Source organism: Saimiri boliviensis, chromosome 14 (assembly GCF_048565385.1).
Source record: "Saimiri boliviensis isolate mSaiBol1 chromosome 14, mSaiBol1.pri, whole genome shotgun sequence".
Lineage (NCBI taxonomy): Eukaryota > Metazoa > Chordata > Mammalia > Primates > Cebidae > Saimiri > Saimiri boliviensis.
The window spans coordinates 21,714,989-21,731,853 of NC_133462.1; the positions used below are offsets into that span (position 1 = coordinate 21,714,989).

Below are 16,865 nucleotides of genomic sequence, written 5' to 3' on the forward strand. Positions count from 1 at the left end.
ACACACACACACACACACACACACACACTATTAAATGCATCCACCCCACAGCACAAGCCAGACACCCCCCCCCCCCACCGCACAGCACAGGCCAGACACACACACACACACCCCCCCCCCACAGTACAGGCCCAATACCCAGACTCCCACACCCACTCACACCCACCCTACAGCACAGGCCAGACACACGCCCCACAGACACACACATACACCCACCCAACTGCACAGCACAGGTGAGATACACACGCATGCACGCGTACACACACACACACACACACACACACACACACACTTCCTTACCACAGCGCTGAGTCCGCTCTTCCTGAGCCCTGTGAAGTTTGGGGCTGGGGTTGGGGGCTGGAGCTGGGGTGGTCTCCAGGCTGGGCCTCTGGCCTTTAGTTGGAGGTCAGTCTCAGGGCCATCAAATGGTGATCATGGTCACTGCCTGCACTTACCTGTCTTCTGTCATCGCCACCTGCAACAAAAGCCCCCACGGATGGATGTGTTGTGTGTGCATGTCTGTCTAGCTCAGGCCAGGGTGTCTGAGAGATGACACAAGTGAACGCACCTTCTCCCCCAATACACACATGCACACGCGCACATGGGAGGGGAGGGCCATCCTCACTGTCTCCAGGCAGCTCCCAGATGCTGCCTCAGGGGGGCGTCGAGGTGTTCCCTGCTGAGCAGATGCCATGGGGTGCTGCCTCTGGCTTCACCAAATGCACCCATGACCAGGAACACCTTCCTGCACGTGGATATGGTCTCATGATGTGAGTGCCAGGGCCCAGGGCATCTCTTTCTAGGTCGTCCTCAGCTGGGCACTTCCCTGCCGCCTCTCACATAGACCCTGGTCCTGGCCAAGGTGCAGGGCAGCCACTCTGGCTTTCTGGGCCCCTCGGCATCTGCTGTCCCAGCTCTGCGGGTTCCAAGTTTCCCAGGCCCTGGCTGGAACCTCTTCCGTGCCCCTCTGGGTCATTTCTGTTGAATGGTCCAGGCAGCTTCCAGCTGGAACCCAAGGGAGGTCTCCCTGCTTCTCAGGTCTCCTGGATGGACATTATCCCAAAGAGGCCGGAGGAAGGCTCAGTGCCTTGTTCTCCTTGTTCCAGGGTCCAAGGTGGAGGCAGAAAAGGAGGTGGAGCAGCTCAAGCTGGTGTGAGCCTGGGGAGATTCCAGGAGCACCTCCACCTGGGGATCAGGGCCTCCACTTAGGGATCCAGTGGCATCTCCCCTGGCAAGTTGGGACAGACTGAGGGCGGCAGCCTCCTGGGAGGGCCAACAGAGCAACCCACAGAACGACCCAGGAGCGCCTGCAGAGGGCAGAGACTGCAGAGGCAGGCAGCCCTTCCCATTACAAACCAAACCCAAATGCAGTCGCACTCACGCCCACACTCAACACTCCAACAAGCACCTCCCCTCAGACCTTCCCAGAACTACTTTGGCTGCGGACACTTCTGGAGCCCTCTCTGGTGTGAATATACATGCTTTTGGAGAAGCTTCCCCCACAGCTTCTCCTCCCTTCCAGAGCAGGTGCATCCTGGCAGCCCTGAGGCAGTTTTGTCAGGTGAGTGGGGCCAGGGGTCAGGGTGAGTGTCCACAGATGACAGCTTCGGGCCAGAGTCCTGCTTGGCCCAGAGGTGCTGAAAGCCAGGGACAGCCTCGCTCCCTACCAGGAGCCCCACACCTGCTGAGATGCATGTACCATGCCCCGCTGGCCCCAGCCTCAGCCCTGATGGACAGCTGGCCACTGCTCTGACAGTCCCCAGTGGCCCCAGCAAGGTGCACTGTTAAGAAAACAACCCAGGAAGCCCCCATGGGAACAGGCCTGTCTTCTCCTTTCAAGATGAATGTCCCAGGACTGAGACAGGAGCACCCAGTTGACTGGGCTCTAGCCTCAGTTTCCTGCAGGCCCTGACTCAGAGTCGCTGGATCCTCTGTGCTTGCCTCCAATGGAGGCTGCTCCTGAACTGGGCTTCTCTGCAGGGGAGTCTGTGGGCACCTGGCTTAGGCTGCCCCAGGAAGGCAGAAAGAGCTCCAGAAAGCCCAGTCCAGGGCCCACGTGTTCACATGCCACCACAGAGTACACACCTCTGCTCTGGAAACCATGTGCTTTATTTGGAACCTAAATCCATGGAAACCTCCCCCCTGGCTCGTAGAAAAGCTGCAAACCACGTGGTTTGGTCCAAGGCAATGGCTAAGGGAGTGCAGGACATCCCTTACTGCTGGGGCCCCATCCTCTGGGCCTCAGACTCCCCTGCTCATTGCAACTGCTGCCTGAGCTTTGTGGGTATCTGTCCTCGTCCTCAGCGTCTCCCTCAGCTAAGGAGTGAGGAAACAAGCCCAGGCCAGGGGCCCCCATCCAAGTCTGGGCACGGGTCCCCCACACGCTCCCTCCTGCACCCCCCAGCCATGGTTCCTCAGAGCCCCGTTGCCCAGGGAACCTCTCAGCTCCCAGGATGAGGAACCAGGGACAGGGTGGCCCTGGCCAGCTGCGCTGCCCCTTAGTACAGATCTGCAAAGGGCTTGGAGTAGTTGAACATCAGGTAATCCATGTAGTAGAAGTCATAGGTGCGCTGCCGTTGCAGGGCTGAGAGCTGGGCGAAGTACTGGCGGGCGATTCTGGCCGTGGTCCTTGCCTCCTGCGAGTGCCGGTCCTTGAACTGGGGGAAGGTCAGGTTCCGCGGCGCGTGGATGAGGCTCAGGAAGAAGTTGGCGTCGTCCTCCATGCTCTCGAACTTGCCCACGAAGTCGTAGTCGATGAGGCAGGGGCTGCAGAGCCGGCTGACGTGGTCCCAGTGAATGTCCATACCCACAGGCCGGTGCACGTCCAGCAGGTACTGGACGAACTCGGGAAAGCGCACCCCGGAGCCCGTCCGCAGGGCTTCTCGGGAGGCATTGGCCCGGTATCGCGCCAAGATGGCCTTGCCGAAGACCGGGTGGTAGTAGCTGTTGGGGTGCTCGAACTTGTCGCGGAAGGCGGACACCAGCCTCTCGAAGGGCTCACGGACAAAGAGCATCTTGGTGTAGGTGCTGAGGCGATGCAAGATGCCCTGGCGGTCGAAGGTGTCCAGGCGCTTGAGGGCGCTGCCATAGTGGACGGTGTTGTGCTGGATGTCGGCGGTGGACGAGGCCAGTCCGGCCAGCACCATGAGCACCCGCTTCCAGTTAGAGCAGCCGGCCTTGGGCACCTCGCAGTAGAGCACACGGTGGCGGTCCTCCACGAAGATACGGGACACGTGGCGGGGGGTGATGGCCCGGCGGTTGCTGCTCGCCCGGTACTTGGCACAGGCCTCCTGCATCACCCGCTTGCGCTCCTGCTGGCTCCGGTGCAGGCTGATCCAGCGGCCGTCCAGGGTCCTGGGTCCCGGCCGGATGAAGGGCGTGTCCGAGCTGTTGGCTGGGATGGTCGCCACAGCTGGCATTTTCTTGATGAGCAGACGGCGGCGGCGCTGGCGGACCCGCAGACGGGTTCTCCTCTGCAGCAGGGGTTGAGGCTGGTCAGGCACCGGCAGGGTGAGGCCCCTGGGGGCCCGGCTGGACAAGTCTCGAGAGACCCTCTCTGTGGGTACCTCCAAGTCACCATCCTTGGAGCCACCTGGTGGGAGGTCCTGGGTCAAGAAGAGAAGTGGTTAGCTGGGTGGAGGGGACGGCTGGACACTTAAGTCCCACACAGGTCCAACTCTCGCCAGGGTTGGGGTTCCCGTTCCTCTCAGGTGAGGGAGACAGGCGGACCCTGCTAGGGAGACCCCTCCGGACTGAGCCCTGGCCCAGCACCCAAAGGCCTCCCTCCCCCTGAGGTGCAAGTGTCATTTCCACCACAAGGTGGCGCAGTCCTCACAGGAACCCGGGAAGGGAGAGACTGGCGGGAGCAGGTGGCCTGCAGCCGGGCTCAGATTTACTGTCTGTCTGAGCTCCGTGCAAAGCAGCCCTCTAACGACGAAGGGAAATCCATGGGGCCAGAGCCCTGGGCTTTGTTCCCAATGCTGCTGGCAAACGCTGGACGCATTTTTCTTTCCAAGAATGGATTCAACGTGAGCCCCTAATTTTCTTCCCAGCCCTCCCCAGTGTCCCCAGGGCTGTGTGCACGGTGCACGGAGATTTATCTGACTCTCAGAACTTACAGGGTGGGGCTGCCGTGGCCTGCTGAACTTTATTCCTGAAAAGCAAACAGAAGAGAGGACAGTATGAGCAGTGGATGTGCTCCGTCGCTCCCAGGGAACTGCTTTTGGGCTCCTGGCTGTGGACATCCAGGTGGAGGGATCTTGGGGTAGGCTGTGGGGAAAGGCAGCTTTAGGGCACAGGGAGAGAGCAGGGCTCAGTGCTGGAGCCCCTCCATCCCCTACCCATGCAGAAAATGGGGACACAGCAAACATGTGGGCCCACTGTCTGGTACCCGAGGTGCTCTTCTTGGCATCATGCCTGCCTCCCAAGGTGACCAGGCCTGGAAAGGCACCCTGCCCCCATGTACCCACACCCCTCCCCTTTGGAGCAGCTGGGACTCCCGCAGGCTATCTCCTCCTGCACCCCACTGTATCATTAAGTCACAGGGAAAGGACACTCCAGAAAGCTCGATCCACCCTCTTTCCACACCCCATCAGCTCTGCCTGAGTTGTGGCCACTATGGAGTTCTGTGCTTGGAATGTGACATATTCACACACACTCCTCCCCTTCCTCCAGGAAGTTCCCTAACCTGGGTATTTGCTTTGTGATCTTGGCTGGCTCTGGAGTTCTGGGGTTAGCTGACCAGATCTTGCCCACCCTGGCCGCCTCCAAAGCCCTGAGCAAGGCCGCATAGATTGCCCAGAGTTCACTTACTGATGACCTCAGGCAGACAGACCAGTGCATCATTGGCCATGCTCTAGAACATCCCCTCTGCCCGCCAAGGAGGCCTATGCCTTGGGCTAGGCTCCCCCAAGAAACAATCTCTGGGAAGCCAACCTTTGGCCAGAGCAGGAGAATCTGTCCATACCCTGTTTGGTCTGTTTTGGGGGAAGGTCCTGGGAGGACAAGATTCCCTTTGGGGGGAATCTGTTTAGAAGCTGGAGCCTCCTCCCTCAGGATCTGGCTGGCCCTGGAGGCATGAAGGGCTCTTTCTGTTCTGGTGCCATGTGGGTGAATATTTTCTTCCTGAGGCTTTGCCAAAAGCCACGATCACCATCAGAACCAGCTACCCCTTAAGCAAAGAGCTGGACCTTCCGACTGGCAGACCGGGGCACTGTGCCCGACCACACCTGAGCAAGTCCTGGCTACTGCCTGCGGGTGGGGGCTTCCAGTGTCCAGCACTTTCCTGGCTGTCTCCATGGCCGGGGCAGAGGTCCAGGGGCAGGAGCCCTGCTGGTGAAGGGACATCCATGTCTTCCCTGAGCCAGAGATTCTGTGGGGTTCTCTATGGGATCCCCTGGTACAGACTCAGGAAGTGTCAGGCCCCAGACCCTCTGAGGCTGTGTCTGCACATCTCCTTCATTCTTTAGCAAGCCAGGAAGAGGATGCAAGGCTAGCCCCAGACTGGACAGCCTGAATTCCCTGAGCTTGCCTGAACCTTCCTCAGGTCCTGAGAGGCAGAAATTCAGGCAGAAGTGGGGCACAGTTCATTTTCTGCTTGTCACTTTGGGCTGGAAACAAGGGGATGCTCTCCCCTGGAAAAAGGGCAGAGCATCTCTATCTTCCTGGGCATTCCCAAGCGTATGTGCCCAGGCATGTGGGGGATCTTTGAAACAGTCATTCTAGACTTTTCCTTGGAGGCTGAGGAGAAGCTCCAAGTAGACCTGGCGGCACCTCTCAGGGTACGGGCTGTAAGCAGCAGATGCCTGGCCTGTGAGCAGAGAACTTTAGGAGCAAGCTGCTCATTGCCACCCCGCAGCCATCCCCAGAGTCGATTTCCTTCCTTGCCAGCCACCCCCTCCTCCCCATCCCATCTTTACTGCGGCGGTCCCAGCATGAACCTCCAGCACTCCTTTCTCTCCCACAGCTGATGATGACAGATCCCTTCACCAGAAGGGACCTGTCACACCACTCGGTTTTTCTCCCTTCTGCCAGATCTCCTTATTTTCTTCGGCTGATGGCAGCTGGCTCTGCTAAATCACCTCTCCTCCTCAGAGTCTCAGATGCAGAAAATCATTCTGCTTGTCACTCCTGTCATCTTGTCAAGGTGTGACGGTGCTTATATATTCCTTTTCTGGAGCACATGAGTCATACCAAATTTGGCCAAGAGGGGGGCTGAGGAGCCACTTCCAAAAGGGATCCTGCCAGTGGGGGTTGTGTGTAGGGGGAGATAGAAACCCTGGTCTTGTTGAGGCTGCAGTCCCTAAGGCCGTGACCGCCCACTGGCACTGTCCCCAGAACCTCGGAGGGTGGTGGGCTGTGGTCCTGTTGTTCTATTTTACCTGTGCAGACTGGATGTGGCACACTCTCCCGGACCTCTGGACTCTGAGCCTACCTGTCCCACTCTAACGCTGGTTGAGCTAGAGCCCTGGGCGTGACCTAGAGACGTTCCTGCCAGACAAAGCCTGGGGCTGGGTGGCTCCTGACTTCCTGTTTACATGTGCCCGTAAAGCATACCTGCCTGCAACTTCCTTGTTTGAAAGGAAAATTTGTCTTGTGGACAATGAGAGAATAGAAACCTCTTAAGTAGAGCCTGAATTTGCCATAAACTGTTCCCAACCCTTAAATTCATGACAGCTTATCGGGTAAAGATTAGCCCTATTCCCATAAGCTCACTTTAACATTTTTTAAAGTTTATCACCAGGTACAGTGGCTCATGCCTGTAATCCCAGCACTCTGGGAGGCGGAGATGGGCCGATCACTTGAGTGAAGGAGTCTGAGATCAGCCTGGCCAACAAAGCGGAAACTCCATCTCTACTGAAAATACAAAAGAAATTTAGCTGCATGTGCTGGTGCATGCCTGTGATCCCAGCTACTCGGTAAGCTGAGATATGAAAATTACTTGGACCCAGGAGGCAGAGGTTGCAGCTAGCTGAGATCACACCACTGCAATCCAGTCTGGGCAATAGAGTGAGACTCTGTCTCAAAAAATAAATGCTTTCAATATATTTTATAAATAGAAATGGGGTCTTGCTATGTTGCCCAAGCTGGTCTCAAATGCCTGGCCTCAAGCAATCCTCCTTCCTCAGCCTCCCGAAGCCCTGGAATTACAGGCATGAGCCACCATACCTGGCCACAAGTTCACTTTCTAATAAAGACAAACATAATGAAGGAAAGATAAAGAGATCACCTCCTTGCCATGAGCCAAGCGTCCCCCCTTTTTCCATGGAGAAAGCTGCTCTTCCATGCACCACTCAGATAAAGGCTGAAGCAAAGACCACTGCAGGCTCTGGGTAAGTGAAAGCCAGGAGGAACCTTAGTATCCTGGGGCAGAGGTCTGCACATCCCCAAGTAGGCTGCACGTCAGGACCCTGGACAGCTCCATGTGTATCCAGGGAAGGGCCGCTGAGGGCTCATGAGGATGAGGAAGGTTTACCACCAGGAGTCAGTGGTACTAGTGGCCTGGGGGGACTTATGGGTGGGAAGGAATTTTGGCCTTACCGTAACCACCTCCAGCCCCCTCTGAAGCCCCTAACTAAATGTACAATCTAGATAACATCAGTGGCCTTGCAGAACCACTCCAGCCACAACCCACGTCCTCTTCCATCCACCACCACCAATGCTGCCACGTGCCTCCCCATCTCCACCCGTGACAGAATCCAAGGCCAACCACACATATCTCACTTTCAGCATCTTGAGTTACCTCTCCTCTCATTACAACGTTCACAGTCTGGAAGGGAGCTCCATCCCCCTGCACGGTAAGAAATAAACAAGCACTTTCTCTTTCTGGACAGATGACATGCGTGGAGTGGCTGGAACACATGCGCTACGATAAGAGCATCGGTGAGAATAAACAAGGCGTGAGTTATGTGCACTGCCAAATGTGTTCCACAATGTGAACTCTTCATTGGCTGAAGCTCTCAGCGTTTGGCTGAAAAGCCTCCTGATTGAGGAGAGGCAGAGGCTGGTGAGTGTGTGCGGCTAGTTTTAGTCATCAGGCCTGGGGCTGGGGCAGAGCTGGGGAGGGGCTGCACCAGTGTGTCCAAGGAGAAGGGTCTCTTGCTTGCTCCTCTCCAGGCTCACGGGAGGAAGACCTGCAGGATGCACCACAAAAGCCCCAGTCCCTACTGCCCAGGACCCACGGTGGGTGGTAACTGGGGAGCAACCTTTCCGTCAGGCCCTGTAGCCAGCAGCACTGACAGGTGAGGACAAGACCCAAGTGCCTTGAATGAGCCTGTGGCCTCCCCCAGCCCCAGGTGGCTCCTGCTTGGGGGAGAGATGGCTGCACTGGCCACTCATGTCCCAGCCCCAAACCCTGATGGGTGATGGTGGGAGGATCCTGCCACTCCCACCAATCACTGCAACTATCCTTAAGGAGTCAAATCTGCAGAGGGACAGGGGTGGGAGAGAACTGGGGGGAGGAGGGCAGGAGAGGCCATGCCAGTCCCAAGTCACTGCCTGTGGTGGTTTGACTTGTGCTTCTTGGTCTTTTGGAGTTTCCTGATGGAGCCATTTGTGTGGCCGAATTTTCACGTGCCCAGGGCTTCTGGCAGCTGAGTCTGTGTGGCAGGCCACCCCACACCCATTGGCGGGGTCCACTCCACATCCACTTCCACTACCCAACAGGCCAGGGAGCCTCCAGGGCTTTTGACTGCTCCTCTTGGCTCAGGCTGGCCCAGCTAGGGGTGGGGAGGCTCCGACTGCATCTTGGCCCCAGCAAGTGCAGGACCCTGAGTATGAGCTTTGGCCCCACCTGGACTCCCATTACAGTGGCATTGGTGGGATGAGCACTGTTGTCCTGAAGAGTCCGGGCTGTTGGCCTCTGCCCTGCTGCTCCCACACTTCAGGTATGCACAAAAAAGGCCTCTGAGCCCTGGGGCAGCCCCACTGCTGGTCATGAACCTGACTTCATGGTGCAGTGCTGAGCTGCAGATGGCCTGCCCTGAGTGCAGGGTGCTAATAGGAGAGGTAGGCAGGCCAGGGGAGAGAAGCCCCAGAGAAATGCCAGGCTCCACTCCATGGGAAGTATGGAGGGTTCTGAATAGGGGGCAGTGTGCTAGTTAGGGTTCTCAGAGAGACAGAGACCACGGGCGATATATACGGAGGAGGGAGAGAGAGAGAAGGGAGAGGCAAAGGGGGAGGAGGAGGAGGAGGAGAGGGAGAGAGGGATTAAGAAATTGGCTCATGCAATTCTGGGAGCTGTCAATCTAAAATCTGCCAGCAGGCTGGAGACCCAGGGGAGGTGCTGCAGTTTACAGGGGAAGGCAGTCCGAAACTCCCTTTTCCTCCAGGAACTTCACTCTTCTCTTTAGGCCTTCAACTGACTGGATGAAGCCCACCCACACTGTGGAAGGTCACCTCCTCTACTCAAAGGCTACGGACTTTCCAGCAAATCACATCTAAAAAATGCCTTCCCAGAAACATCTAGACTCGCACTTGTCTAAACCCTGGGGCACCATGGCCTAGGCAAAGTGATGTGTGTAATTGACCATCATGGGAGGTGCCTTGACTTGTTTGTGCAGCTGCTGTAACAAAGTATCCCAAACGGGGAGGCTTAAAATAACAAAAATGTGTTTTCTCCCAGTTCCAAAGGCTAGATGTCCAAAATGAAGGTGCCAGCCAGACCAAGCTCCCTCCGCTGCCTCTCAACAGCCCCAGGCATTCCCTGGCTTGCAGCAACAGAAGATTAATCTCTGCTCTGTCTTCACACAGCTGTTACGCATGTATGTCTTTTCTCTTTTTTTTTTGAGATGGCGTTTTGTTCTTGTTGCCCAGGCTGGAGTTCAATGGCACGATCTCAGCTCCCTGCCACCTTCACCTCTCGGGTTCAAGCAATCCTCCTGCCTCAGCCTCCTGAGTAGCTGAAATTATAGGCATGTGCTATCATACCTGGCAAATTTTTTGTATTTTTAGTAGAGATGGAGTTTCTCTATTTTGGTCAGGCTGGTCTCAAACTCCCAGCCTCAGGTGATCTGCCCACCGTGGCCTCCCAAAGTGCTGGGATTACAGGTGTGAGCTAACACACCCGGCCTCTCCTCCTCTTCTTACAAGGACACCAGTCATATTAAAATAGGGCCCACTCAACCGGTCCAAATGCCCATCAATAGAGTAGATACAGAAACTGTGGTGTATATATATGATGGAATACTACTCAGCTATAAAAGGAATCAATGGCATTCGCAGCCACCTGGATGAGATTGGAGACTAGTACTCTAACTCATAAGTGGGAGCTGAGCTATGAGGCTGCAAAGGCATAGGAATGGTACAATGGATTTTGGGGACGAGGGATAAGAGATTACAAATTGTGTACAGTGTATACTGCTCCAGTGATAGGTGCACCAAAAATCTCACCAATCACCACTAATGAACTTGCTTATGTAACCAAACACCACCTGTTCCCCAATAACCTATGGAAATAAAAAATTAAGATAGGGCCCACTCTTAGTAGCCTCAACTGGCTTACATCTGCAAAGACCGTATAAGGTCACAGTTTACAAGCACAGGGAGTTGGGACTTAAGCATTTTTTGAGGATGAGGTGGGCACCCAATTGGAGCCAGTATAGACAGCGACTAACGTGATCTCTTGGGGCTTTAAGAGTGTTTTGTGGGCTGGGCATGGTGGCTCACGCCTGTAATCCAGGCACTTTGGAGGCCAAGGCGGGCGGATCACCTGAGGTCAGGAGTTCAAGACCAGCCTGACCAACATGGTGAAACCCCATCTTAAACAAACAACAAAAAAAGTGTTTTGTATTTTAAGAGACCAGGTCTTGCTCAGTCATATTAAACTCCCAGGCTGGAGTGCAGTGGCGTAATCCTGGCTCACTGTAGTGTTGAACTCCTGCACTCAAATGCTCCTCCTGCTTCGGCCTCAAAGTGCTGGGGTTATAGCCAGGAGCCACCATGCCAAGCTGGGTGTTCTGAAGACAGGGCAGGATAGCCTGAAGGAAGTGAAGAAATAGCTCGTCTGCTGGTTTGGGTCGCACGCTGATCAGTATTGAAGGGTTGCATTAGCCCTCGATGTTCTTGGGGCTGGGCCCATGTCTTGTCCATCTCTGTCATTCTGGCACAATGCCCACAAACGCCAGTGCAAAGGCTGGTACTTCCTGGACCGAGAGCTGGCCTTGGACATGAGAAGGGGTATGGAGCTTAACAGAAGCTGGGCCCGGGGTTCTGGCTGGAGCCTCCCAGCTGGGAAGGGCCTGTGCATCGGGGGGCAGGTGCCAGTCCCCTGGCTAGCTGGGCGGGGGCAATCCCACTGGAGGAGTCTGTCCACCTGTAGCCCTCGCTGGACGGCCGTGAAGCCCGGCGATCCCCACCTTCTTTGGCCATCCACAGTACGCCAAGCTGGGGTCTGCTCTGGGACTGGGTCACACCTTCTCTGGCTCCTTTCTCACCGGCTCAGGCTCTGCCCTTGTGAGGTCTCCGCTGGCCCAGGGCTGAGGGGCACAGTGTCTTCCCGGTGCCTGACTGTCTCATTGTGAACTGTGGACGGCAGGCTATTCATATGCAAATTTCAACACCGGCAGCAATGAGCGAGAAGCCTGGACTCCCAGGCACAGAATTCACCAGGAAAAAGCCTCACCCCAGGGCCGTCGATTCTCACCTGTGTTCATGAGAAAATCCAGCTTTTTACATTCTCTGCTGGATCCCCAGGGCACAGCCTGGACACCAGCCTCTGTCACAGTCACCTGCTGCCCTAGGACCCGGGACAGGTATGTGGGGTTCCAGGTGGCAAGGCTGCCCTGCGCACACGTGTCAGCTGCTCCCGGGCCCTTACAGCAGCTCTGTGGTCAAAGTGTGGACCTGGAGGGGAGGTGGCAGTCAGGCCAGACGTGCCAGGGGGCTGCATCGGACTGGTCATGCACCAGCCTCTCTCCTCCAGCTTTGGCCTCCGGGTGGGTGGGGGCTTCTTCCCCTAGGCTCTGAGATAACCAAACTCAGTCACAGTGACCCTTGGCTCAGACCAGAGCAAGAGCTTCCTCCCTCCCTCTGTGGACCACGTGGAAGACCACCCTGGAGGGTCCATGTGGAGTCGCAGTTGTTAATGCAGGCTCAGCACATCAAAAATGAGAAAACAGGCCAGGCATGGTGGCTCACGCCAGTAATTCCAGCACTTTAGGAGGCCGAGGCAGGCAGATCACCTGAAGTCAGGAGCCTGGCCAACATGGTGAAACCCTGTCTCTACTAAAAATACAAAAATCAGCTGGGCATGGTGGTGGGCACCTATAATCCCAGCTACTCGGGAGACTGAGGCAGGAGAATCGCTTCAACCTGGGAGGTGGAGAGGTTGGAAGTTGCAGTGAGCTGAGATCATGCCACTGCACTCCAGCCTGGACCACAGGGCAAGGCTCCCATCTCAAAAAAAAAAAAAAAAGAGCACACTCACTCCTGTGACCTTGGACAAGTCCCTTGACCTTGCTGAACCTGTTTCATTGGTAAAATGTGCTACACATATGCCTCTTGCAAATCCACAAATGTGCACACGAGGCAGGCCACGGTGCCGGGCAGAACCACAGCTCACTGGTTGGAAGCCAGCTGCTCCTGGCTTGCCCATCACCTGGTTCCCTTTGCAGCGGCTGAATTTCCCCGCAGTCCAGCTCCTGCACCCAGCACAGTGACGCCGGGGCACATCTGCAGAGGAGGGGAACCAGCATCTTCCTGTCTTGGGCCGATGAGCGCCTGACGGCTCTGACCGCACTTGTTTTGTTTAGTGATTCTGTTCCTTCGCCTTCATCATTAGGATCCAGGATTCAACTGGGTGGTTCCTGTCAGCTCAGCCTTGGCTGTGAATTCCCTCGGAGCTGTCAGAATCGAGCGTCAGAGCTGCCTGTCAGCCAGCCAGTCAGCCAGTTAGCCAGTCTGCGAACCCAACAGCAGTCCAGCCTGCGACTCATCCACCCACCTGCCCATCACTGGGTAGGTGGGGCAGGGGAGTCTTGAGCTGGTGCCCACCCCCCCACCCCGTCTACAGGGAGGGGTCCTCAGCTCCTGCTTCATAGCGCTCCTCAGTCAGAGCCTGCAGTAACACCTACAGTGTTCAGGGTGCATGTGACCCCAGCACACCTCTGCCACCCACTGCACTACCCCTCACACGTGTGCATGTTGTGTAATATCAGGTGTGCATGTCCTATGATCTGTTACACCAGGCATGGCGAGGAAACGCACCACAGCACACCTTTGTGCTACACAGGAGCATGCTTCCCCTGTGTGCAATGTAGTGTACCCAGGGTGTGTGTGTGCACATCCCTGTGTGGTTTCTAGGAGTCCACGGCACATGGCTGACAACAGGTCAGGCTTTTCCTTCCTTTATGTATTCTTTCCCTGTCTCCCTCCCTCCTTCCTTCCTTCCTTTTTGAGACCAGATCTCACTCTGTTGCCCAGGCTGGAGTACAGTGGGATGATCACAGCTCACTATAACCTTGAACTCCTGGGCTCAAGTGATCCTCCCACTTCAGCCTCCCAAGTAGCTGGGACTACAGGTGTGCATCACCAAGCCCAGCTAATTTAAACATTATATATATGGCCAGGCACAGTGTCTTATGCCTGTAAACCCAGCACTTTGGGAGGCTGAGGCAGGTGGATCACCTGAGGTCAGGTGTTCAAGACCAGCCTAGCCAACATGACAAAACCCTGCCTCTACTAAGTAAATATAAAAATTAGCCAGTGTGGTGGCGGATGCCTGTAATCCCAGCTACTCGGGAGGCTGGGATTCTCAAGCATGAGAATCGATTGAGCCTGGGAGGTGGAGGTTGCAGTGAGCCAAGACTATGCCACTGTACTCCAACCTGGGTGACAGAGTGAGACTCTGTGTCAAAAAAAAAAAAAAATTCATAGAAGCAAGGTCTCACTATGTTGCCCAGCAACTCCTGGCCTCAAGTGACCCTCCTGCATTAGCCTCCCAAAGTGCTGGGATTACAGGCATGAGCCACCGCGCCTGGCCGCACGTCTTCCTTCAACACATGTGGGCCTGGAAGAACAAGCCCGAACTAGTGGATGTTGCTGCAAATGAGAAAGAACTGTGTGACCCTAGCCCGCAACTTCGTGTTGCCCCCTGGCTTGCCCTGTCTGCTTCCCATGTGGGATGTTGACAGCAAGACCAACTGGTTGACCTCCACCCTGCAGCACACCACACACAACAGTCCCACACCTGCCACCATGAGTCCATTCACTCCACACTGATGGAGCACCTGTATGTGTCAGCAGCATCTTACTTGCTGATGACAGTGTCTTAACTGGGAATGGGACAGTGTGGCCCCTGCCCTCGTGGAGCTTCCAGTATAGCAAGGAGGTGAGGCACTGGCCAGTAATTCCGTGTGCGATGGCAGCCTTGGAGGGCATTGCAGGCCATGTGGGACAGGTGACATGTTAGCCACTCAGTCAGGGTTACAGATTACATCTCCTGAATATCATGACGATAAATCGGCACCTGAGCGTAACGAGGACATTTCTGGCCGAGCTTGGTGACCTTGCACCATGACAGCAAGGCTCCTGGGATGAAGGGATGGGTCTAGAGAGAAGCATGTCAAGAAAAGGCAGGGCCAGGTGCAGTGGCTCGCATCTGTAATCCCAGTGCTTGGAAGGCCAAGGCAGAAGGATTACTTGAAGCCAAGAGTTTGAGACCAGCCTGGGCAAAATGGTGAGACCTCATCTCTTAAAATGAAAAAAATTAGCTGGGCATAGTGATGGGCACCTGTAGTTCTAGCTACTCAGAAGGCTGAGGCAGGAGGATCAGCGGAGCTCAGGCATTAGAGGCTCCAGTGAGCTCACAGCACCATGTCTGGTGGGTCAGATGGGATGGATGTTAACGCCTTCTCTTGCCTGGCTGACAGGGTACATGGTGACCACTCCCCAGCCAGCTCTGCAAGAAAGTGCCTCATTTGGTCTAAATAATGGTGAATTTCCAGTGTGGGGTTACCAGCAAATAGAAGCGAGTGAGTCAGGCTGGAGCCTCAGTCTGGGGTGGCCCCACAGAGGGGCTGTCTTGATGTAGTCTGGACATTTGCCCCTGCCCAAATCTCATGGTGAAATGTGATCCCAGTGTTGAAGGTGGGGCCTGGTGGGAGGTGTTTGGGTCATGTGAGCATCCTTCACCATTTGGTGCCGACCTTGTACTAGTGAATGAATTCTCACGAGATCTAGTTGCAAAGTGTAGCACCGCCTGCCCCCAACTCTCTTTGTTCCTTCTTTCACCAGGTGACACACACCCTCCCACTTGCCCACTGCCGTGAGTAAAAGCTCTTTGAGATCCCCCCCGGAAACCAAGTGGATGCCAGGGCCACGCTTCCTGTCCAGCCTGCAGAGGCATGAGCCAATGAAACCTCTTTTCTTTATAAATTGCCCAGTCTCAGGTATCTATTTATAGCAGTGCAAGAATGCAAACACATGCCTGTTTGCAGGAATAGTGCCCCCTACCCACTGGCCCAGGCCTGAGACAGGCCCTGCAGGGCAGATGCAGGCAGCGCATCCTTCTTACCTGGAATGGAGTCAGGCAGCCAGTGAGGCAGCCTCATTACCACGGTGGCCCAACCGCAAGATAATGATCGGTCCAGCTCCAGCCGGCCTTGGGATGCATTGTTCTGGCTGCCACGTCAATTACTGAGCTGGCCTGGAGCTGTCAGGCCTGTCACAGCTGTTGCTGTGATACCCTAAAGAGCCACAAAAGTGAATCTGTCTTAAGTGATGCTTCTTTGAAGTGCCCTCCACTGCAGGCTGCTCTGGCCTGAGGGGGGCACTCCAGATCCCCTGGGAGAGTGGGGCTCTGGACTGAAAAGGGCTGCCCAGGGGCTCAGGGATGGGTGCTGTGATCCTTGGAAAAGCTCTCAGATGGCTGCGCACAGATGGTCACTGACTGTACTCACAGGGGTCCTGGAGTCTGGGCGGCGGCCCCAACTCAAGCAGTAAATGGGCAGCGACAGTTCCAGGCCCCCCTCAACCCCCCGATATCTCCAGTGTCTTCTCTCTGGCATCTTAGGGAACACTGAGGGGCAGCTGTACCTGAGGGGTCCTCCTCTGTTCACCCCTCAAGAACAGAATAGAGACTCGTGATTCACAGATTACAAGGGCAAGGCCAGGGACTGCCTGGAACACTCAGAGGCTCCAGGTGAGAGTCAGCTCTTCCCTACTGAGGGTCTGGAGAGTTGCAGTCTACATTTGAGAGCCGGGGCCAATCTCCCAGAGCAGTGCCTTGAACCTGGAGTCAGGTCCAGCCAAGGCCTGGGGCAAAAGCAGCTCTGGAAGGCTCTGGCCTGAGGATTATGCCGGCTTCTTTGAGGGGTCCGAGTTGAGCATAATACTGGTGTGGTGGTGCACACATGGAAGCCCCAGCTACTCAGGAGGCTGGGGCAGGAGGACTGCTTGAGCCCAGGAGTTTGAGCTCCTATGCTGAGCCTGGGCAACACAGTGAGATCCCGTCTCTTAAAAAAAGACACCAAATTCGAGTATGGATGCCAATCTTGGGCTTGTCAGTGGCTGGCTGTGGGGACATCACCTCCCCTGAGTATCTGTCCAAGAGCCCCTTTCTGCTCCCTTCTGAATGGCCTTTTTGGAGACTGAATCTCACTCTGTTGCCCAGGCTGGAGTGCAGTGTTGCAGTCTTGGCTCACTGCAACCTCTACCTCCCAGGTTCAAGCGATTCTCATACCTCAGCCTCCTGAGTAGCTAGGATTGCAGGTGCGCACCACCTCACCTGATTAATTTTTGTGTTTTCAGTAGAGATAGGGCTTCACCGTGACTGGTCTTGAACTCCTGGGCTCACTCACCTTGGCTTCCCAAAGTACATGAATTACAGGCGTGAACCACTGCGCCCATCCTGAATGGCCAGCTCTTGT

At 55.7% G+C, this 16,865-nt stretch overlaps 1 protein-coding gene across 4 annotated transcripts in view; it reads right to left on the minus strand.

The window, feature by feature from the left end:
- Nucleotides 1–204: 204 nt before the first annotated feature.
- Nucleotides 205–16,865, minus strand: part of CHST8 (carbohydrate sulfotransferase 8) — a 142,141-nt gene continuing 125,480 nt past the window's right edge. For 3 of the 4 annotated variants that reach the window (XM_003937324.4, XM_074386581.1, XM_003937325.3), the window contains exons 3-4: nucleotides 4,119–4,153; nucleotides 205–3,605 (exon numbers count right to left, since the gene is read on the minus strand). In XM_003937324.4, the coding sequence (XP_003937373.1) occupies nucleotides 2,499–3,605; nucleotides 4,119–4,153 (1,142 nt within the window). In that variant the 3' untranslated portion in view covers nucleotides 205–2,498. Of the gene's footprint in view, nucleotides 3,606–4,118; nucleotides 4,154–15,511; nucleotides 15,684–16,865 lie in introns of all 4 variants that reach the window. The other variant, XM_074386582.1, reaches the window with a different exon arrangement.